Source organism: Rissa tridactyla, chromosome 24 (assembly GCF_028500815.1).
Source record: "Rissa tridactyla isolate bRisTri1 chromosome 24, bRisTri1.patW.cur.20221130, whole genome shotgun sequence".
NCBI lineage: Eukaryota > Metazoa > Chordata > Aves > Charadriiformes > Laridae > Rissa > Rissa tridactyla.
Window position 1 is genome coordinate 2334769 of NC_071489.1, and position 22330 is coordinate 2357098.

Consider the following 22330-nt stretch of genomic DNA (forward strand, 5'->3'; position numbering starts at 1 on the left):
TCCCCTGGGAAGACCCGGAGCCGAGCGGTGCCCCCCGGGTCAGGCCCTTCTGGGGCACCGGGAGAGCTCGTGTTGGGGGTCTCCACCCCAGAGGGGGTGGGCAGGGCCGGATCCCACCCCCCAGCAGCTCCAGGCAGGGACACGGCCGCCATCGTCCCTTTGGGAACTTTATTTCCCGCGTGCTGCCGGCTCTGCCCAGCAAACCCCCGTCCTAGTGTTACAGGCGCTGCAGCACGGGTCACCAGCCCCCGCCAAAGTGCAAGTGGTGTCCCCAAGAGCCGGGCACGGGGGAGACGTCCCCAGGGCTGCCCTGGGGCTGGGGGACATGGCCCCAGTGCTGCTCTGAGGCTGGGGGACACGGCCCCGGTACTGCCATGGGACTTGGGGACATGGCCCCGGTGCTGCCCTGGGGCTTGGGGACATATACCCAATGCTACCCGGGGCAGGGGCACGTGTCCCCAGTGTTGCTCAGAGGCTGGGGGACATGTCCCCTGGGGCTGCCCTGGGACTTGGGGACATGTCCCCCGTGCTGCCCTGGGACCTGGGGACATGTCCCCGGTGCTGCCCTAGGGCTTGGGGACATATTCCCAATGCTACCCGAGGCAGGGGCACGTGTCCCCTCTGCTGCCCTGAGGCTGGGGGACATGTCCCTCATGCTGCCCTGGGACTTGGGGACATGTCCCCGGTGCTGTCATGGGGCTGGGAGACGTGTCCCCCGTGCTGCCCTGGAGCTTGGGGACATACTCCCAATGCTACCCAGGGCAGGGGCACGTGTCCCCTCTGCTGCCCTGAGGCTGGGGGACATGTCCCCAGTGCCGCCATGGGACTTGGGGACATGTCCCCGGTGCTGCCCTGGGGCTGGGGGACATGTTCCCAGTGCTGCCCCGGTGCAGCCGTGCCCCCAGCGCCATCAAACTGGGCAGAGGGGACACGCCTGTGCCCCTCGGGGCAAAAGTCCTGAGTCGAAAGGTTTTCTGTGCCAAACACCCACACGTGCACCCACACCCACACGTGCACCCACACGTGCACCCACACCCACACCCGCGTGTACACGCCGTGCTCAGCCCTCGGCTGAGGGTGCTCTCGGTGGCCGAAGCGCGGTGGCACGGTCCCCGACAAAACCCAGGTCCCTCCGCGGTGGTCTCAGGCTGTCTGGTGGGTGCCCTGGAGCTGGGCGACGGGCGACTGGCCGGGCACGGGCTCCTCCACGAAGCCGCTGCTGTCGGACTGCCCGCTGCTGGCGTGCAGCATGAAGCCTGGAGCGAGGGGACAGGAGGGGACACAGGGGGGGACACACACGCTGGCACCCCGTTGGGCTGGCGGCCCAGCCACCCCCGCTGCCCCCCGGGAGGGTGGGAAAGCCCCGGGACTTACTTCTCCGGATGCCGACGGAGGGATGGAGGCACTGGGCGGCTTCATCACGGACATCGCCATCCTCATCCTCCTCCTCCTCCTCCTCCTCCTCCTCCTCCTCCTCCTCGCTGGCGCTCAGCACCTGCAGGCAGGATGCGGCAGGGCTGGGTGAGGGGGTGCTGCAGGTGAGCGCCTCAGTGCACACGCGCGTGTGTGCGTGCAAAGGTGCGTCGGTGCGTGTGTGCACACCCGTGCGTCCCTCTGCGTGTGTGCGTGAGTGTGCAAAGGTGTATCGGGGTGTGTGTGCACACCCGTGCGTCCGTCTGTGTGTGTGTGAGTGTGCAAAGGTGTGTCGGTGCGTATGTGCACGCCCGTGCATCCCTCTGCATGTGTGTGTGAGTGTGCAAAGGTGTGTCGGTGCGTGTGCGCACACCCGTGCACCCTTCTCTGCGTGTGTGCGCGTGCAAAAGTGCATCAGTGTGTGTGCACACCCGTGCGTCCCTCTGTGTGTGTGCGAGTGTGCGTGTGAGTGTGCAAAGGTGCACCAGTGCGTGTGTGCACACCCGTGCATCCCTCTTTGTGTGTGTGTGAGTGTGCAAAGGTGTATTGGGGTGTGTGTGCACACCCGTGCGTCCCTCTGCATGCGTGTGTGAGTGTGCAAAGGTGCGTCGGTGCGTGTGTGCACACCCGTGCGTCCCTCTCTGTGTGTGCGAGTGTGCGTGTGAGTGTGCAAAGGTGCACCAGTGCGTGTGTGCACACCCGTGCATCCCTCTGCGTGTGTGTACGTGCGTGCAAGGATGCTGGCACGTGTGTGCAGGGATGCTCGTGTGTGTGTGCAAGGATGCTCGTGCATATGCGCCAGGATGCTTGTACGTGTGTGCGAGGATGCTCGTGTGTGTGTGCGAGGATGCTCAAGTGTATGTGCAGGGATGTTGGTGTGTGTCCGTGCAAGGATGCTCGTGCGGATGTGCAAGGATGCTCATGTGTGCGTGCAAGGATGCTGGCGTGCGCGCGTGCGTGCGTGCGTGCCATCGCGCCCGTGACCCCCAGCTCCCCCCCCCCCCACCCCCGCCACCGCCCCGGCAAGAGGCTCCATTTGAAGCACTAAATCATTCAAACCTTAAAAGCCTGAGAAGGCTCCGGGGACATTTCCCGCTCCAGCTCCTTCCCGCCTCGCCCAGCAGCGCCCAGCAGCGCCCAGCATCCCCCCCCCGCACCCTGCCCCCCAGACGAAGGGACCCCCGCGCCCTCCCCGCCCAGCGCCCATCACCCGGGCGTCGCCCCTCACCTCCTCCATCTCGAAGGAGTCCGTGGGCTCCTGCCAGCCGGGGCGCCGGGACGAGGGACCTTTCCCGGGGGGCTGCAGCCCCGGCGCATCGCCCCGCTGCCGCCCCGCAGCCCCCGGGGAGCCCCCCCGGTGCCGGCCCTTGCTCCGCCGAACCCGGTGGCCTCTGGCTCTCGGTGTGTCCGAGCCGGGGGAACGTGTCCCAGCGGGGTCCAGGGTGGCACCCAGGTGGCACCCGCTGGTCCCTGCCTTCCTCCTGGGGGAGGTCCCCCAGGAGCCGGAGCCGAAGCCGGAGTCCCCCTCGGATCCCAGCCCCTCGGGGTGCTCAGGGGTGACCCACACCCGGCCGGCGTGGGGGGCCAGGGGACCCAGCGTCGGGGACGAGGTGACATTCGCAGTGGCACCTGGCTGCTGCCCCTCCGTGCTGACCCATCCTGCGCCCACCGGGCACGGAGCATCCCGGGCCCCCCGAGCCACCCCCGCAGGGCTGGCACCGCTCCCCCGGCCATGGGGACAGGACCGCTCCAGGCGTCCCCACGCAGCGTCCGCCGGTGTCCCCCCCGGGGCTGGCCTCGGGGACACCTCCTGCTCCCCGCCGCAGCACACCGGCGCATCCGCACCGCCGCAATGGGAACACGCAGGGTCACCCCGCACCCGCGGTGACGGTGACGCTGGGGGACCCCCCTGGGCACCCCGCCACTGCTGCGCCGTCCCCGTGTCCCCGTCCCTTCCCTGGATGCCATCGGGCGGCTCGAAGCGGAACCGTTCCCCCCGCGCCCGCTCCAGCACCTCCTGCACCACCTTCCCCAGGGCACTGGGCTGGCTGGTGGCCGCGGCGGGCGCCCGGCCGGTCCCTCGCGGGCTGTCCTCGTCCCTCGGGGACGTGTAGAGGCACATGGTGGCCACGGCCTTCTTCAGGCGCTCCACGGGCGAGAGGGTGCTGGGCTGGGGGGGGGCGATGGGGACGCTGGGGACGTCGGGACAAGGCCAGGCGAGGCGGGACGGGGAGATGCGCTGGACGGGCGTCCGCGAGACGTAGGAGTAGAGGCAGAAGAAAGCGTCGGCCGTGGCAGCCAGAGCCTGGACCTGCTGGAAGCGACCTGGGGGGCCAGGAGGAGATGGGGCGGGGAGGGGTGGTCGGGGGGGGAGGGGGGTGAGGGATGCTGGGTGGGGCGGGGGGGGGGGGGGGGCTGGGTGTGTTCCCCCAGCTCCCAAGTGGGGAAACTGAGGCACGGGAGCATCTTTCCCACCATCCCGACGGAGCGAAGCCGGCAGGGTGGATCCCGCCCCACATGGTGGTGTCTCCCAGCACAGCGTGGGGATGGGGGGGCTTGGGGACGAGCGTGTCACTCACTGGCCAGCATCAGGCAGGGGTCCTCCATCTCCATGCGCCGCACCTGGGCCTTGAGGAAGAGCTGGAAGTCGATGCCCTTGGCGCGGGAAGGAGCGGAGAAGAAGCGCGCGGGGACGCGGGCCGCGGCCTCCGGCTCGGTCTGCACGAAGCCCAGGCTGTAGAGGATCTCCTCGGCGTCCGCCTGCCGCCACTCCAGGACCTCGGTGATGCTGCGGGATCGGGGGAAGCCCCGGCTCAGCCCCAGGGGGACCGGGTCTCACAGTGTGGGGGGGGTGACCCAACGTGTCCCCATCCCCCTCCCCTCAAGAGACACCACCACCCCCCCCCGCCAGCTCCTACCTGGAACTGGTCTTGGTGGTGAGGCTGGAGAGGGCGCTGGACGCCATGCTGTGCCCCAGGTGGAGGTGCTTGTCCCGCGGAGCTCTGCGGCGGGGAGGGGGGACGGCGCTGAGTGACGGGGGTGCTGCCAGCGGGATGCACGGGGACAGTGTCCCCAACCCCCCTGCCGGGACCCTGAACCTCACCTGCCCGTGGCTTTGTCGCTCCCCGGTAGCAGAAGAGCTGGGAAAAGGGACCGAGAGGCGGCAGGGAGTGAGACGGGGTGTCCTGGGGACAGGTCCCACGCCTGCCACCCTGGGACGTGTCCTTCCCGGTGGCCACAGCCTGGAGCCTGGGGGCGACGCAGGGTCTGGGGGCATCTCAGCCCCACCAACACCCTCCAGGAGGAAAAGCTTCTGATGGTGGCTGTCCCCCTGGGTCTGCTCCTGCCTGTCCCCAGCCCCCCTGCCTCCGTCAGGGCAGCTCTGCCCGTGGGGTGACAGTGACACCGCAGGAGGGGACACCCCAGCGCGCCTGGGGGTGGCTGGTACCTTCAGCTCCCAGGGTCAGGTCATCCTCGAAGCTGGTCCCGTTGCTCCCACACCCTGCGAGACACCAAAGCCATGGGGTGGCACGAGGACACCCAGCCCTGGGGACAGGTCTCCAGGTCCTTGAAGACCTCCCTGCCCAAGGCCCCGCGCCTCGGGCACAGCCCCTGGCCTTTGGGGACACGCAGGGACCACCGGCCTCAGCACCCCCGGAGCTCCGGGGGGACAAAGCTGACGTACCGTAGGGGCCCGGCAAGCCCAGCTCCTCCGACGGGACCTCCACCGACGACCTGCACCGGAGCAGAACCCCATCACATCCCCCCTGTCCCCACCCCGGGGGGGCTGGAGGTGGCACGGGAGACCCAAGCGCGGCGGGACGGGCGGTGGGGACAGGGGTGCGGATGACGGGGCGTGGGGTGAGAGCAGGGAGACAGCGGCCGGGTTTGGGTGGGTGCTCCACGGGGGGATGCTCAGGTGTGGGGTCCCCCCAGTCCCGGGGCCCCCAGACCCCTGGGACACCCCGGACGCCCCCCGGCATGGCGCAGGGGGAGGATGCCACCACCTCGCTGTCCCAGTCTGGCCGGGGGTTTCCTGGACCGGTGGCCCTGGCGTGTGACAGAGCCATGGAGGGTGCCCTGTGTCCTTCCTCCATGGGGGCGAGCAGGGAGCAGGATGGGGGGGACACGCCACCGTCCCCACCAGCACCCACGCACCCGCTGGGGTGCAACTTCCAGTAAGGGCTGAGCGTGAGCATCGTCCCACCGCCCTCGCCACCCCCCACGGTGACGCCGACATCCCCCGGGAATGGCGTCGCGGCAGAGACACCCCCGGAGCTGCCCTCACCCGCACTCCTGCAGCCACGTCTCTATCTTGCTGGAGGGGCTTCCTGGGGTGGGGGGACACACAGAAACACCCGTGAGGCGCCCCAGCACGGGGGAACCCCTCGTCTCACGAGCACCCTGGGGTGTTCCCCCCCCCAGCTCCCCGAACCTTCGAGGAAGACGTCGTCCAGGTGGGGCGGCTGCAGCTCGGGGACGTCCTGCATGGCGGCGGCCGCCTCCTCCTCCACCACGGTGGTCCGCCAGCAGCGGCTCTGCCGGGCCCACGCGCGCCGCTTCTCCCACGAGGACGGGCTGAGCACCGACGCGCCCTCCATGGCCACCACGCCGTGGGGCAGGGAGGGGGGACGCGGTCCTCCCTGCGGGGACAGGAGAGATGGCAGGATGCGGAAGGGTCTCCTCCACCTCCTGCCTGGGGGGGGGGGGGGGTGGCACCATGGGGTGCTCCACGGGTGGGCTCTGGGCACCCCAGGGATGCTCTGCCCTCTCCCCTCCCTGGGTGTCGCCCTGGGTGCCGATGGGCGACGCTGCGCCCGGGGGCTTGGCGGGGGGGACAGGGACGGAGCTGCCGGAGCCAGCGGAAGAGCTGCCGGGGCCCAGATAAAGAGCACGGAGCTGCCCCACGGCTGGGCACGCGCCGGGGGAGAGGATGCGGGTCTCCAGAGCACGGACCTTCCCCCACGGGGAACGGGCATCTCTCCCCGCCCCGGGCTCCCGTGGGGAGGTGATTCCCCATCCCGTCCCCTCCCCGTCCTACAGCCCCCGAGCAAAGCGGGGCACCGTGTCCCCGGGGAGTCCCCCGTTCCCGAAGCACCTGAAGGATCTCAGACCCCAGCACCCAGCTCCTGCGCGGCTCCACGGCACCCACTGAGGACACCGGGTCACGCGTCCTCTGCCCCCCCACCCCACCACAGGTCCTGGCTGGGGATGAGGATCCCCAACGCGGACAGACCCCTGCAGCACCCCTGCAGCCACAGGGACATGGATTCTCCTGTCACCCGCCTGCTCCGGCCACGCGTCCCCACAGCTGAGCGCAGCGGGAACATCCCAGTCCAGCCATCACCCCCCAAGTGCTGCCGGAGTGGGAACATCCCAGTCCAGCCATATCCCACATCACCAGCATCCCAGTCCAGCCATCTCTGGCATCACCAGCATCCCGGTCCAGCAACCAGCCCAGAGCTGCCAGACCGGGAGCATCCCTGTCCAGTCATCACCAGAGCACCGCCAGAGTGGGAACATCCCAGTCCAGCCACCTCCCGCATCACCAGCATCCCAGTCCAGCCATCACTCAAGTGCTGCCAGAGTGGGAGCATCCCAGTCCAGCCATCACCTGAGTGCTGCTGGAGTGGGAGCATCCCAGTCCAGTCATCACCAGAGCACCGCCAGAATGGGAACATCCCAGTCCAGCCATCTCCCGCATCACCAGTATCCCAGTCCGGCCATCATCCGAGTGCTGCTGGAGTGGGAGCATCCCAGTCCAGCCACCTCCAGCATCACCAGCATCCCGGTCCAGCCAACACCCACCACATCAGCGGGAAGGGAATGGCTTTGTGGAGCCCCCACAGCGCGGGGCCCTTGCCCCCGAGGCCGGCGCGGTTCATCCCCCCCGCCCCGGCGGCGCCTCAGCTGTGCCGAAACTCCCCGGCGCAGGGACGGCAACTTGTCACCATTTCCCCATTTCACCTCCTGCCGGGGAGGGTGCGGGACCCGGCGGAGCCCCGAGCAGGACCCGGCAGCACCCGCTGGGGCCACCCCGGAACGCTCAGGGCTGGGACGTCACCTCCGGGCAGCGGGCTGGGGGGGCCGGGGGGGGCCGGGAGCAGCAGCCTGGTATCCGAGCTCCGTCGAGGCCACATCCATCCCACCCAGGGCACGTGGCCGGGGGCCGTTCCCGTCCCAGTCCCTTGGGAGCCGCAGGCCCAGGAGATGCCGGGACGGCCCCCTGTGAGCCTGAACAGCCCCTGGCCCCCCCGGGCTGACGCGGCCCCGGGGGCGAAGGGGCTTTGCCGAGCCCAGCGAGGGGCTGCGGCACACGGGACCGGGGCTCGTTTGTCCTGCCACGTCCCAGAGCATCCCAGCCCTGTCCCCCGCTGTCCCCAGCCCTGGGCCCCTCTGGTCCCCGCTCCGCTCCCCATCCCTTTGCTGCCACTAAAGAGTTTTCCAGTTGCTCCGGGTCCAGGAATCGTCTCTCACGGATGCCCGGAGTCCCCGTCACCCCCACGGCCCCGTCTCTTCCTCCCCAAAACCCAAGTCCATCCACCTCCCACTCTTCCGCCCTCCAACCCTGCATCCCCCAGCGCCCCCCGCTCCCCGCAACCCCTCGTGGGGCAAAACCACCCCCAAACCCTTCTGTGGGGCTGCGGCACTCACCGGCGTGGGGGGCAACCGGGCAGCCCCGCCGAGCGCTGCCTTATCTGCGGCGGGGGGCCATCAGCCGTGGCGTCCCGTCGCCCCACCGCCGCGCCCGGCCCCCGGCGGCATCTGTCGTCAGCGAGGAGGGAGGAAACTCATCTGTTTTGAAGAGGAAATTAAAAAAATCAACAGCGAAACCTCAAACGTTGACCCACATCCGCTGCCACAACGGGAAAAACTTAATGAGCTGTCGACGTGGGCGAGGGCGGCTAATAATAGCCCCGGGCACCCATCAAGCCACCCAGGTTGCCTTTGCCATGGGTGAGAGGGCACCCAACTTCTGGAGGGGTCCCCTGCGCCCAGCCGGCTCCAAAGTCAGCTGGGACACCCCAACGGGGGGTCCCGAGGTCTCCTCGGTGGCCGGTGCCGGGTCCCCAAAGAGCAGGAGGTGCCGGGTGGGCTTTGCCCAGGGGATGGAAGGAGGAGGAGGAGGAGGAAGAGGAGGAGGAAGAGGAGGAGGGTGCGTTACTTCGCACCCCGCAGCACCCGGCTCCCTCCCGGACGCGCATCCCGGGGTCCGGCACGTCGTGCCAAGCTGCCGATGCCACCGCGGCGATAAGGGAGCGCTGGCCGGGCGTGTGGCACGCGTGGCTTATCACACGCTGGCCAGGCGAGCCCAGCGCGGCCCTGATAAGGGGACTCGAAGCAGCTCTGCCGGGGGCAGGGGGGGACACGGACACAATCAAGGCCGGGGTGGCTCTCGGGGTGGCGGGTGAAGCCACCCCAGGTTCGAAGGGTGGCAAGAGGGCGACGGGGACGGTTTGCCCCATGGTTTATTTGCCAAGCCGGGACGGGGTCTCCAATGCCACCCTCCGGCATCTCCCCCAGCGCCGGGATGCCAGCACCCGGTGACAAACCCCCACCGATGACATCCCCAAGGCGGGGATGGCACTCACCTCCAGCAGGGACATCACGGCCGTGGAGGTGACATCCCCGGGCCCTCATCCGTCCCCTGGGAGCGGGGTTTGGGTGCTAATCACCGCCGGGAGCCCGGGCGCTGCCCCGGAGCGAGCCGCGATCCCGTCAAAAAAGGCAAGGAAGCTGCCGGCCGACGCTGGCCGGGAATGGTGCTGCCCGCGGGAGGGATATTTTTAGCCCGCGAGTGTTTGCGGATAAAGCCTCGAATTAACCGTTCCTTCAGCCCGGCCGGGCCTTCGAGGAGGGGGCCGGGGGGGGGACATCGTGTGACCGGGGAGAGCCGCTTCGCCCGACACATCCCCTGCGATGGATGGGGCACGTTCCCGCTCGGCATCGCCCTTTGCCGGACTCCGCTCCGGGGTGGGAGCGGGGAAAGGGCCTCATTCCGCTCCCCCTGGCACCCGGCACCCGCGGCCCGGCAGGGGTGTTTTGGGGGGGGCGGGGGGGGGGCAGGCACGGCCCCCCGAGGGACAGGGGACATTGAGTTCAATGGGACTCGAGACGCCACCGGGGTCTGAATATTGATATTTCTGGTGCTGACAGCAGCCCGGGGGGGGGTCTCCCAGTTTAACCAGGATGCTGGAGCAAAACATGCCCACCCCCCACCCCCCCCCCCGCGATATTTCACACGCGTTTCCATCCTCAAACCCATCACGTTTCGCTCTGGGTCCCCCCCCCGAGCCCCGGCGCCGCAGCTGGACCCTGACCCAGCAGGACCCGGCCCAGGGGCCATCCTCCATCTCTCCCAGTTACCCCCCCGCCACAGACACCTTCGGGGTGCCCACAAAGATGCTTTTTCCTTCCCCCACCCCCCCCCCCCCCCCCCCCCCAGCCCTTTCTCCCCCTCGGCAGAAGCAGCCCCCGCCGCCGGGAGCCGGGATGGGGCTGCGGATGGATGGAAGCCGGGAAGGATTTTCCAGTAAAAGCCCAGTGAGGAGGGGAACGGCTGTGGGCAGAGCTGGGGCGGGCAGGGGGGTGCGCAGGGATGGGGACCCCCCCCTCGCTCACCAGCTCTGGGGGACCCTGCGGGGGAAGGTGGGGGGAAAGAGGGGACCCCCAAAGGCAGCGAAAGCAGCTCCGGGCCCCCGGGATGAAGGGGGTCGCCATCCGCACGGAGCATCCCTGCGGGGGGTGAGCTGGGACCGGGCAGGATCAAACCCCGGGAACGGGGAGAGCCCGTGGGGGGGGTCACCAAGCGCAGCCGGAGGAGCCGGGGGCAGCCGGGGTGGGGAGGTTGGGGGGGGTCACGGCGGCACGAAGCGACTCTTCAGCGAGTGCTTTTTGCATCAATAATTAACGGCGGCCGCATCCCATCGGACACCAGGACACCGGGACACGGGGAGCCCCCGGGATGCGGGGGGGGGGGGGGGGGGGGGAGTTAAAGGGGGGGTTTGGGTGATCCCGCTGCCTTTTTCTCCCCCCTCCCCTCATCCAGGCTGGGACCTACCCCGCTTTGCCGGCGGCAGCGGGACCCCCACCCAGACCCCCAACACCCCGCGGCCACACGCCGCCAACAGCATCCACGCTGCCCCGTCCCGTCACACCCCCCCACCACCACCACCATGGGGACCCCCCCAGAGCCCTGACAGGGGGCACGGCCAGGGTACCGGGGGGCTGAGGCAGCCCCTGCTGCCGCCCCCCCTCCCCGTTCCTGCCTGACCTAGTTATAGCGAATTCCTCCTGCCAGATCCCGGCAGCAGCCGCCCGGGCCTCCCGCCTGCATGAATAAGTGATGGGACACGCGTTTATGGCTGCTGCGGCGGGCTCCCCCCGCAACCCCGCGGCCCCCCCCGCCTCCCCCTCCCCTCCCCTCCCTGCCCCAAGTCCTGGGGGCTTTGCTTGGGGGGGAGGGGGATGACATGGCGTATGGGGGTGCAGCCCTGCGGAGGGGACCCCGAGGCAGGGTGGGGGGTGGCAGCCCCCCATGTGGGTGGGGGCACCCTGCAGACCCTCACCCTGTGCCCCACCTCCCCCCCCCCCTCCCCGGGGGTGCTGCTCGCCCCCACCCTGCCTTTAAAGCTTTCATCCTCTTTTTTAGGGTGCTCCCTAAAAAAGTGTCCCCGCGATGCCCACGCCCCCGCAGCCACCCTGTCCCTCTGTCCGTCCGTCCACCCTGGCCACCAGCATGGGGCCACCCGTGTCCCCTCCCGGGCCATCAGGGCCAAACTGCCGTCAACCCACTGGGACCCCCCCTCGGACACGGCCAGCTGGGGGCCGACACCGCACCAAAGCCCTCCTTGTCCTGCAATTAGTGGCCTCGTTAGGACAGAGGGACAGCCGAGGGGACGGGTGGGTGGCTGGGCTGGGGGTGGCAGTCCCCGAGAGCCACTGGCCATGTCCCTGTTCCCGGGAGGCTTCGTGCGGGCGATCGATGCTCGTCCCGTGTCCAAACTTTGGCGCTGCCGGACTTTGCCCGGGGCCCCCGGCCAGTCCCTCCTGGCGGGTGCCTGTCCCTGTCCTTGTCACCCCCCCCGGAGGTGGCTCTGACCCGTCCCTGCACGTGTGTGGGCGCGGGGGTGCACGTGGGGGTGCCTCTACCTGTGTCCCGCTGTCCCACTTCTCATGTGTCTGTCCCCACGTGCCACCGTGTCCCGACGCCCGTGTCCGGGTGTGTGTCCTGGTGTCTGTCAGTCCAGGTGTGCGCCCGCTTGTCTGTGTGTCCGTCCCCGTGTCCGTGTGTCACCCAGGTGTCCGGCCCGGTGCCCCTTTGTCCATGTGCCTCCGTGCCCCGGCTTCTGTCCCGCTGTCTCTCTGTCTGTCCCAGGGCCTGTCTGTGTGTCCGTCCTTGTTTCCACATGTCTGTCCCACTGTCCTGGACTCTATCCTTGTGTCCATGGGCCTGTCCCTTTGTCCCAGGGTCTGTCCATGTGTCCACCCTTGTGTCTGAATATCTGTCCCCGTGTCCTGGAGTCTGTCCTTGTCCCTGTGTGTCTGTCCCTGTGTCCATCCTTGCGCTCGTGTGTCTGTCTCTTTGTCCCAGGGTCTGTCCATGTGTCCGTCCTTGAGTCCAAATGTCTGTCCCAGCGTCCTGGAGTCTGTCCTAGTGCCCATGTTTCTGTCCCAGTGTCCCAGGGTCTGTCCGTGTGTCCGTCCTTGTGCTCGTGTGTCTATCCCTGTGTCCCAGGGTCTGTCCGTGTGTCTGTCCCTGTGTCACAGGGCCACTCTGTGTGTCTGTCCTAGTGTCCATGTGTCTTTCCTTGTGTCCCGAGGCCCGTTCTCATGCCTGTGTGTCCGGCCCTATGTCCACGTGTCCATCCCAGTGTCCTGGAACTCGGTCACAGTGTCCATCCTTGTGTCTGCCCCTGTGTCCGTGTGTCCATCCCAGTGCCCCTGTGTCTGTCCCGGTGTCCTGGCTCTTGATCCCCGCGTCCATCCCTGTGTCCCTGAGTCCGTCCCGGAGCGTCCCACCGTCGGTCCGTGCGCGCCGCGGGCGGCGACCGGGACCGGCGTCCGGGGACTGGAAACGGGGGGACCGGGGCGGGTCTGGGCGTGGCCGGGTCTGGGCGTGGCCGGGGCGGGGCTGGGGCGGGGCCGCGGGGAGGGGGGGCGGCCCGGGCAGGGCCGGGAGCCGCCGGGAGCCGCCGGGAGCCGCCGGAGCCGCCGCCCGCCATGGAGCCCAACAGCCCCCGCAAGATCCAGTTCACGGTGCCGCTGCTGGAGCCGCACCTCGACCCGGAGGCGGCCGAGCAGGTGGGGGGGGCGGGCACCGGAGGGGGGGACACCGGGGGGCACCGGGGCTGCACGGCTGAGGGGCCGCGGGGGGAGCCGGGTGGTCCTGGCGGGCACCGGGGCGGGCAGCGGGGGGTGCGGGAGGCTGCGGGCGCGGGAAGGGCACGACGAGGGCACCGGTAGCGCGGGGAGGGAGCACCGAGCAGCCCCGCTGCGACCCGCCGCGGTGTCGGGGCGGTGGTGGCACCCCTGGGTGCCGCGGGGGGGGGGGACGGGACGGGGCGCGGGGCGGTGGGTGACACGGGGGCGGCTGCGGCGTGGGGAGGAGGACGCGCCCGGGCGCTGCCAGGTGGGTGCAGCCCCCCCGCTACGGGGGGGGACACGGCGGGGACACCCCCAGTGTGTCGTCGTCCCCTCCTCCGCCGCCCCGCAGAGCACTCCAAGCACCTCCGGGGGCTCGGGGCTGCCCGGCCCCCCGGGCAGGACGGGGTGGCCGTGGCGACCAGGGTGACAGCGGGGACCGGGGTGGCCGTGGGGACCGGGGTGGCAGTGCCAGGGCCATGTGCTGGCTCAGCACTACGACGCCGGGGCCATCCCGGGGCGGGTGTAGGGTTACGAGCACCCCCCCCCGCCCCGGGGCCCCCACATCCCTCCAGCCATTGCTCAACCCCTGCTCCCGCTGGAGGGGATCCCAGAATAGCAGCCGGGCCGGGATGGCCCGGCCGGGGGACATGGCAGGCGGCCGGGGACACTCCCGGCCACCCTGACCCCTCTCCCTGTCCACCTCGCCCCCCCCCTCCCGCTCTGTCCCCCCAGCCCCAGGGGATAAGAGGAGGTTCGGGAGGACCCCCTCCCCGGCCACACCACGGTCCCCATCATCGCCAGGCGTGGGAAGCCCTGTGGGGGCTTGAGGATGCTGAGCAGGAGTTGGGGGGGCCCAGCCGGGGGTCTCAGCCGTGCCCCCGCAGGCTGGGGGGTCCCCGGCAGCTGGGTGGCTGGCAGTTGAGGAGTCCCTGCGTGCCAGCGGCGCGGAGGCGAGCGCGGGCCACCTCCCCGGCGAGCATCTCGCTGTGGCTAAATACGGCCACGCACCATCTGGGGCTGCCGCACGGCTCATTTGCAGCGCAGCCCCCCCCCCCGCCAGGAGCGAGGGCGAGAGCCGTGGGGGGGCTGCCAGGCGGTGGGCGCAGGACCCCCGGCACCCACCTCGGCTGCAGGGAGGAGCAGGGGTGACTGCGTCCCACCTCCCGTCATGGCCGGGCTACGGTGGGGCTCGAGCATGGCCCTGCCCTGGGGGGGTCCCCTGCCATCCCTGCCTCAGTTTCCCCTCCCGAGGGAATTCATCCGTGTCTCAGCGCCAGTCACAGCCCCAGTTCGGCGGCGCTTGGCTGCGTGGCAGGGCCCCAGCTGCCAGCCCTTTGTGGTGGCAGCAGGTGACAATGCTGGTGTCCCCTCCATGGGTTTACAGCTCCTCTTTTTTGGGGTGTCCCCACAGGAGACGACCTCATGTGGGTTCCCCTTGTCGGGAGCACGCGCTGATGGAGGGCTCAGCCATGTCAGCCCCTTGCCAGGCTGTGGCACGGTGTCCCCAGTGTCCCCATGTCCTGCAGGGCTGTCCCCAAGCCTGTGCAGCCCCACCCTCCAGAAGGACCTTGTCCCCGTGGGCCTTCTCAGGTCCCCCATGTCCCCACAGGTCCCGCAGCTCCTTGACTCTGCCAAGAGCATCCGCCTGCCCTGGTCCCCCTGGGTGCCACCCCTGGGTGCCAGGCCTGGCCCAGGGCTTTGTCTTGCGCCTCTGCCCGGGTGCCCGAGTCCGCCCTGAGCAGAGCGTGTCCCCAGAGCTGGGGGGGACAGTCTGGGGGGTGTTTGCTCCGTCATGCTGAGAGATGAGCTGGACCCATCCCATCCCCATCCCCAGTCTTGTTCCCATCCCCAGCCCCATTCTGCTCCCAGATCCTGTTCCCATCCCCAGCCCCGTTCTGGTCCCCAGATCCCATTCCCATCCCGAATTTTCCCCCCTGGGCCCGGAGGAAGCAGCCCCCCAGTGCCGTTGTGCCCGCTGCAGGCTGCTGGGGCCGGGCTCCTGCCGCCCTCGGCCGCGGCGCTTCTTAATCGATGGTGGAGATTGATCTAAAAATAGCGGCGGCAGGAGAGGGCAGCCGAGCTGGGGACAGAGGGAGGGATGGAGGGATGAAGGGAGGGACAGAGGGATGGAGGGAGGGACGGAGGGATGAAGGGAAGGATGGAGGGGTGAAGGGATGGAGGGAGGGATGGAGGGAAGGATGGAGGGGTGGAGGGATGAAGGGAGGGACAGAGGGATGAAGGGATGGAAGGAGGGACAGAGGGATGAAGGGAGGGATGGAGGGATGAAGGACCAGAGCATCCCTCCCTCGGATGTCAGGGTGGGAGCCGCCCGGATGCCTGGTTCCCCCCGCCCTCCCCGGGTCCGGATCGGGAAGGGGAGCACACCTCGGGGTGCTCAGCTCTGCCTGGGTGACCTTGAGTGGGTGACACCGGTGTCCCCCGCCCCACGCAGGGCACAACCCTGCCCCACGCTCCCGGGGGAGGCTTCGGGGGTGCGAGAGCAGCCGGGGGGTGGCTCTGGCTTCCCGGGGTCCATCACTGGGGGCTGCAGGGCCGCATCCAGCCCTGGGAGGGGCGGGGGGGCCCGACCCATCCCAGCCCCATCGCTGGGTGTCGGGGTGGGGGGTTGGACCCCGACCCAGGAGTTGGGGTGTGTGTGGGGGTGTCTCTGTGGCAGGTCCCTGGCGGGGAGAGGGTGATTCCGGGCGATTCCGGGCGATTCCCGGCTCCCTCTAATCTCCGTTTAAAATCCAGATCGCGGGTTTCTATGGCAACGGGGCCGACACGGAGAAGATGCTGCGGGGGGCCGGGGGGGTGGGCTGGGGCCGGGGGAGGTGGGGAGGGAGGGAGGGGGCTTCCTGCGCCCGCCCGGCCGCTCGCCCGCCTCATTAGCATCTCATCAGCATCTCATTAGGCATCCCGCCTCATTAGGGAATCCTCGCTGGGAAATTCATGTTATTTTTTTTTTTCCCGAGCAACTCAGTTAGTGGGTCAGCGGGGAAAGGGGGCGAGGGAGCGCCCGCGGGGCGCGGTGTCACCGCTGTCACCTGCTGCCACCGCTGCCACCGGCGACGGCCACGCCGCGGCCACCGAATCCTCCAAACGGGGGCCACGAAACCCCCCTGAAGGCACCGGGGGTGGGGGAACGTGGGGCGGGAGCAGCCCGGGATGCTCCAGGTGACCTTGGGCAAGGACACCGTGCCCACGGAGGAAGGGCAGGGCCCCGGCGCTGTCACCACACCGATGTCCCCAAGCGCTTCCCGGGGCTGGGGTATAATTAGCTCCCGGCTGTCATTAGGGCTGGCCGGGAGACGGTGATTTAAAAGACATGTGTGTCCGGCCATGGGAGCCACCGGGCTCCGGGCCCCGACTGGCGTCCTCTGTCCCCATGGGGCCACCACCGCCCTGGGGACGAGGACAGCGGGGGGAGGTCTCAGTGCTGGTGGGGCTCTCGGGGTGGGGGGGGGGGGCGCGATGGAGTTCGGGGTGCAGCGGCGGGTCCTGACTCTCTCCCGTCCTTCCCAGATCCGGAGGCGCCGACCGACTCCTGCCAACCTGGTCCTGAGCAGCGACCAGTCGTCCCCAGGTGGGTCCGCACCCGTGTCACCCTGTCACCCCGGGCTCCAGCCCACCCAAGGACCCTGCAGTGGGGGTGCTCAGGGACACCCCCCCACACACACGCGATGCTGAGGGACCCCCGAACGGGATGCTCAGGGCCACAGCACCGGGTGCAGCGGGACTCGTCCAGCAGCAACAGCAGCACCCCGTGTCCCCCACCCTGGGACTGTCCCAACATCCCACCCAGGGCCGCGATTCCAGGATCCGGCCCCGGGTCTCGCTCGGCCCATCCATCTCCAGGGGAAGCAGCTGCCCGTGACACCGCGCCAGGGACACCGGCACGGGGCCACCCCTGCTGGCACAGGGAGCAGGAGACACCAGTTGTGACATTTAAGAGCTCCTCGGTCACTGGCCCAACCCAGCGTGTGGCCTTTGGGGACAGGGTCTGACCCGGCTGACGGCTGCGTCACAGCCACCCTGCCCCCCCGCCACCCGAGCTGGGTGGGTTCATCTGTCCCCTGCTTTGGGGACACCCTGGTGGCTGGCAGACCCTGTCCCCAAGTGCCACCTCCTGCACCCACTTAGGGCAGCGACTCCGGCTGCGAATAAACCAGCTCCGTGGGGCTGAGCGTCACCCGGGGGGGGGTCAGGATGCGGCCCGGGGGGGGTCAGGATGCGACCCGGGGGCTGCCAGCCTGGCCTTGTCCCCGGCGTGGGGACGGGGCTGAGCCACTGCCGGCCACCCTCCTCCGCCACCCTTTGGGGGACAGGCAGGGGACGGGATGCTGGTTCCCATGGCAACATGGGGGGGCTGTGGCGATGCTGGGAAGGGGGCTCGGGGAGGGGGGGGGGAGCGGGACTGTCCCCACGGCCACGCCGAGCACCCTTGGGTGACAGCCAGACGCCCGTAGGGCCGGATCCGCACGGGGGGGTGCAGGATGGGGCCCAGCACCCCGCCCCCACCCCTCACGTCTGGCTTCTTCTCCCCCCCTGCCCCCCCCCCAGAGATCGACGAGGACCGACTGCCCAACCCCCTGCTGAAGGTGGGTGCTGTCGCCATGGGGGGGGCTGCGGGGGACCCTCGGCCCCTCGGGGGACCCCCCGGGTGCCCCCCAGCCCTGCTCACACCCCCCGGCTTCCCTCGCAGTCAGGTCTGGCCATGTCGCCCAGGCAGAGGAAGAAGGTTTCCCGCACCACCCCGACCATGAAAGGTATTTGGGGGGGGGGGGGGGGGTTGGGGACAGAGGGTGACAGTCCCCTGGGTGCCGCAGGGGACAGGCGGGTGGGATGGCCAGTGCCCAGCCTGGGGCAGGAGCGTGGGCACACGGGCTCCGGGCACGGCGAGTGCCACCGGAGGGGATGGGAGGCCACCAGACTATTGCCGGGCTGCACCTCCCCGGTGTCACCGGGAGCGTGGGGACGGTCCCCGCTGTCCCCGGCGTCCCCGTCCCCCCCTCCCCGCCCCAGCCTCAGCGCCGCTCCCTGCCTGGCAGAGCTGCAGATGATGGTGGAGCATCACCTGTGCAAGCAGGCGCAGGGCGAGGAGGAGGAGGAGGAGGCGGCCAGCGCCGGTGGCCCCGGCCACTGCCACCACAGTGACACCGAGCACAGCCACAGCCCCGGCGGCACCTGCCCGCTGGCCACACACCAGGGGCGCCCCGGCCCTGGCGAACGTGAGTACCGCTTCTGCCCCCCCCGGGGTGGTTTGGGGGTGTGTGGGGGGGGTCCTGGGCTGATTTTGGGGGCACCGGGGGGGTTCTGAGTTGATTTGGAGGGCACAGAGGGGGTCCTGAGTTGCTTTGGGGGGGGCAGAAGTGGTCATGGGCTGATGTGGGGGGGCAGGGGGGGTCCTGGGCTGATTTTGGGGGCACCAGGGGGGTCCTGAGTTGATTTGGGGGGCGCAGGGAGGGTCCTGGGCTGATTTGGGGGGTGCGGGGGGGGGTCCTGAATTGGTTTGGGGGGCACAGGGGGGATTCTAGGCTGATTTTGGGGGCACCAGGGGGGTCCTGAGTTGATTTGGGAGGTGCAGGGAGGAGTCCTGGGCTGATTTGGGGGGCGCAGGAGTGGTCCTGGGCTGATTTGGGGGGCGCAGGGGGGTCCTGAATTGATTTGTGGGGCACAGGGGGGATTCTAGGCTGATTTTGGGGGTGCCGGGGAGGGTCTGAGTTGATTTGGGGGGTGCAGGGAGGGGTCCTGGGCTGATTTGGGGGTGCAGGGGTGGTCTGAGTTGATTTGGCGGGGGCAGGGAGGGGTCTTTGGCTGATTTAGGGGGTTCAGGAGTGGTCCTGGGCTGATTTGGGGGGCGCAGGGGGGGTCCTGAATTGGTTTGGGGAGCACAGGGGGGATTCTAGGCTGATTTGGGGGGCACCAGGGGGGTCCTCAGTTGATTTGGGGGGTGCAGGGAGGGGTCCTGGGCTGATTTGGGGGTGCAGGGGGGGTTCCGGGGCTGATTTTGGGGGCACCAGGGGGGTCCTGAGTTGATTTGGGGGGCACAGGGGGGATTCTAGGCTGATTTTGGGGGCACCGGGGGGGTCCTGAGTTGATTTGGGGGGCACAGAGGGGGTCCTGAATTGGTTTGGGGGGCACAGGGGGGATTCTAGGCTGATTTGGGGGATGCGGGGGGGGTTCTGGCCTGATTTGGGGGGTGCAGGGGGGGTTCTGTGCTCACCCCCCGCCCCACAGCACCCACAGGGACCCACGGGGACGGGCGGCAAAGCCTGGCCGAGGAGGGCACCCATATAGCACCGAAGGAAGGTGCCAGCAAGGGTGCTGCCAGCAGCCAGTAGGTACGTACTGGGGCACGGGGGGGACACGGGACACTGGGACACTGTATGGGGGCGCTGGGGGGATGTACTGGGTATACTGGGACACTGTACTGGAGCCCTGGGGAGGTACTGGGACACTGTACTGGGGCACTAGGGGGTCCTGGGGGATGGTATGGGGGCACTGGGGGGGTGTACTGGGACACTGGGGGGACACTGGGACACTGTGGGGGTACTGGGACACTGTACTGGGACATTTGGGGTGCACTGGGATACTGTACTGGGGCACTGGGGGGGTACTGGGACACTACTGGGACACTGGGACACTGTACTGGAGCCCTGGGAGCTATTGGGGCACTGGAGGGTGCACTGGGACACGGGGAAGGCACTGGGATACTGGAGGGGGGGAAGTACTGGGGCACTGGGGGTTGTACTGGGGCACTGAGGGGACACTGGGGCAGGTACTGGGACACTGGGGGGTTATTGGGACACCGTACTGGGACACTGCGGGGTGTACTGGGGCACTGGGAGGCACTGGGACACTGTACTGGGGCCCTGGGGGCTAGTGGGGTATCGGGGGGTGCACTGGGACACGGGGAAGGCACTGGGATACTGTGGGGGGGTGTACTGGGACACTACTGGGGCACTGGGGGGGTGTACTGGGACACTGCGGGGTGTATGGGGGCACTGGGGGGTGTACTGGGGCACTGAGGGGACACTGGGAGGCACTGGGACACTGTACTGGGACCCTGGGGGCTAGTGGGGTACCGGAGGGTGCACTGGGACTCAGGGAAGGCACTGGGATACTGGGGGGGGGCGGGGAGGGGTTGGTGCGTGCATGTACTGGGACACTGTACTGGGACACTGGGGGGGTACTGGAACCCCGGGGGGGGGTATCCTGGACACGCTGCCAGGGAAGGGGACAGTGGCCCAGGGCGAGGGTGGCAGCCGGGGGGTGGCTCTGGGCATTGCTGGGGATGGGGCTGGAGCCGCCCCCCCGCCCGCTGTCCCCCGGTGTCCCCCGGTGTCCCCCGCTGTCCCCCGCTGTCCCCGTCCCCCAGCGCGGCTCCCCTCTGTCCCCAGGTGCAGCGGGGCCGGCCGAGGCCGCGGCGGGGCCGGAGGAGCCGAACGCCGCCGGGATAATTTTTTTTTATTTTATTTTTATTAATTGGTTTTGGTGGTTTTTTTGTTTTGTTTTTTTTTTTTTTTTTTTTAATTTTTTATTCCGAGCGTTTTCTAAGATTTCGGCGGCTGCTCTGGGGCTTCCGCAGGATTATTTTTATTTTATTTTATTTTTTTTGTATTGCCGCGGGCAGGTCCCCCCCACCCTCCGGGGGGTCTCTGGGGACAATGGCAAGCCGGGCTGCGCCCCCCCCCCCACCCCCCCCCCCCAACACCTCCCCCCCGTCCCCTCACACCCCTCCCCCGGGTCCCCAGGGCGGGTGATGCTGGGGACACCGAGCAGCACCCTTCGTGCCACCCCACCCCCCCTTCACTGCCAGCCCCGGGGTGTCCCCAGGGCCACCCCCGCTGTCACCTTCCCCTGGGCTGGGGGACACGCGGCCCCCCCCAGGGATGTGGGGAGCTGCACACACCCCCCCCCCCAAGTGGCACACGCGTGTGTGCATGCTCATGTGTGGGGGGGGGGGGCGCACGCCTGCACACGCGTGGCCGGGGCCTGGGGGGGGGGGTTGCACACATGCATGCACCTGTGGGGGACCCCCCGGGCATTTGCACCCCCACCCTTGGGGGCACACGCGTGTGCACACACGGACACGGGGGGGGGGGGCATTTTGCACGTGATTTGCATGTGCGGACACACAGAGCACGCGTGCACACGCCTGGGCGGGCGCGGGGACCCCCCCCGGCCTCAGCTGCATTAAAGGGATCCCTTCTCCTCCCCCCCCCCACCGCCTCCTCCTTGCCTTCACCGGGACCCCCCCTTGGGTGCTGGGGGGGGGGGGGGGAGGCAGCACCCACCCCCAGGGGTCCGATCCAGCCGTGCCACCCGCTTTGTCCCCCTCCCCGTGGTCCCCAGGTCCCAGCATTGTCCCCCTTGGGGGGGACTCAGGCGTCCTGGCCCCCCAACACCACCACCACCAGCCCCCCCGCCTCAGTGGGGTCAAACTGGGTGCCCAGTTCCCTGGGAGGAGGGTGCGAGAGCCCGGCTGGTGGTGGCGTACGATTTATTAATTGCTCGTTAGCGGCGGCGCTTGGTTTCACATGCGTGTGTGGGTGGGCGCGAGGTGGAGCTGGGCCAGCAGTGACCGGGGCGGGGGGGGGGGGGGGAACGGAACGGAACGGGACGGGGGGGACACGACACCGCGGGGTAGAAAAGTACAAACACAGACGGGCCACGGCCACGGCGGGACCGGGACGCCGGAGAGGGAGGATGCCGGAGCTGGAAGATGCTGGAGGCAGCGGGATGCCGGAGGATGCTCAGGGCAAACCAGCTCCAGGATGCTGGAGGCACTCTGGGATGCCAGAGGATGCTGGAGGCACACTGGAACCGGGATGCTGGAGGATGCTGGAGCCAGGAGATGCTTGAGCCACACCCGATCCAGGATGCCGGAGGCTGCTGGAGGCACTCTGGGATGACGGAGGATGCTCGAGGCATGACGGAGCCAGGAGATGCTCGAGACACACCAGAGTTGGGATGCTGGAGGATGCTCAAGGCACACCGGGATGCCGGAGGATACTCGAGACATGCCGGAACTGGGATGCCAGAGGATGCTCAAGGCACACCGGGATGCCGGAGGATACTCGAGACATGCCGGAACTGGGATGCCAGAGGATGCTGGAGGCACACCGGGATGCCGGAGGATGCTGGAGGCACACCGGCATGCCGGAGGATGCTCAAAACACGCTAGAACTGGGATGCCGGAGGATGCTCGAGGCACACCGGGATGCCGGAGGATACTCAAGACATGCCGGAGCAGGGATGCCAGAGGATGCTCGAGGCACACCGGGATGCCGGAGGATGCTGGAGGCACACCGGGATGCCAGAGGATACTCAAGACATGCCGGAGCCGGGATGCCAGAGGATGTTCGAGGCACACCGGGATGCCGGAGGATGCTCAAAACACGCCAGAGCTGGGATGCCGGAGGATGCTGGAGGCACACCAAGATGCCAGAGGATGCTCAAGGCACACCAGGATGCCGGAAGATGCTGGAGGCAGACTGGAGCCAGGGATGCTGGAGGCAGAGCGGGGCCGGAGGACGCAGGGGAG

General features: G+C 69.1%; 2 protein-coding genes across 8 annotated transcripts; one reads left to right on the forward strand and one right to left on the reverse strand.

The window, feature by feature from the left end:
• Positions 1–154: 154 nt before the first annotated feature.
• TESPA1 (thymocyte expressed, positive selection associated 1) lies at positions 155–12476 on the reverse strand. 7 transcript variants are annotated; one of them, XM_054183152.1, is made up of 12 exons: positions 11566–12476; positions 8068–8208; positions 5849–6056; positions 5702–5744; positions 5099–5148; positions 4862–4915; positions 4517–4553; positions 4332–4415; positions 3993–4201; positions 2642–3738; positions 1375–1495; positions 155–1256 (listed from the first exon to the last, which is right to left on the reverse strand). In XM_054183152.1, exons 3-12 carry the CDS (start codon positions 6012–6014, stop codon positions 1144–1146), a joined length of 1974 nt encoding a protein of 657 aa, XP_054039127.1. In that variant the 5' UTR covers positions 6015–6056; positions 8068–8208; positions 11566–12476; the 3' UTR covers positions 155–1143. The 7 variants fall into 7 exon arrangements, with proteins under 7 accessions (XP_054039127.1, XP_054039126.1, XP_054039125.1 ...); XM_054183151.1 differs by lacking the exon at positions 11566–12476 and adding an exon at positions 9006–9384; XM_054183150.1 differs by lacking the exon at positions 11566–12476 and adding an exon at positions 8586–8711.
• A 92-nt stretch (positions 12477–12568) lies between these two features.
• PPP1R1A (protein phosphatase 1 regulatory inhibitor subunit 1A) lies at positions 12569–20382 on the forward strand. The gene is made up of 7 exons (XM_054183297.1): positions 12569–12717; positions 16306–16366; positions 17344–17381; positions 17486–17549; positions 17832–18011; positions 19021–19124; positions 20184–20382. Exons 1-6 carry the CDS (start codon positions 12637–12639, stop codon positions 19122–19124), a joined length of 528 nt encoding a protein of 175 aa, XP_054039272.1. The 5' UTR covers positions 12569–12636; the 3' UTR covers positions 20184–20382.
• The last annotated feature ends 1948 nt before the right edge of the window (positions 20383–22330 follow it).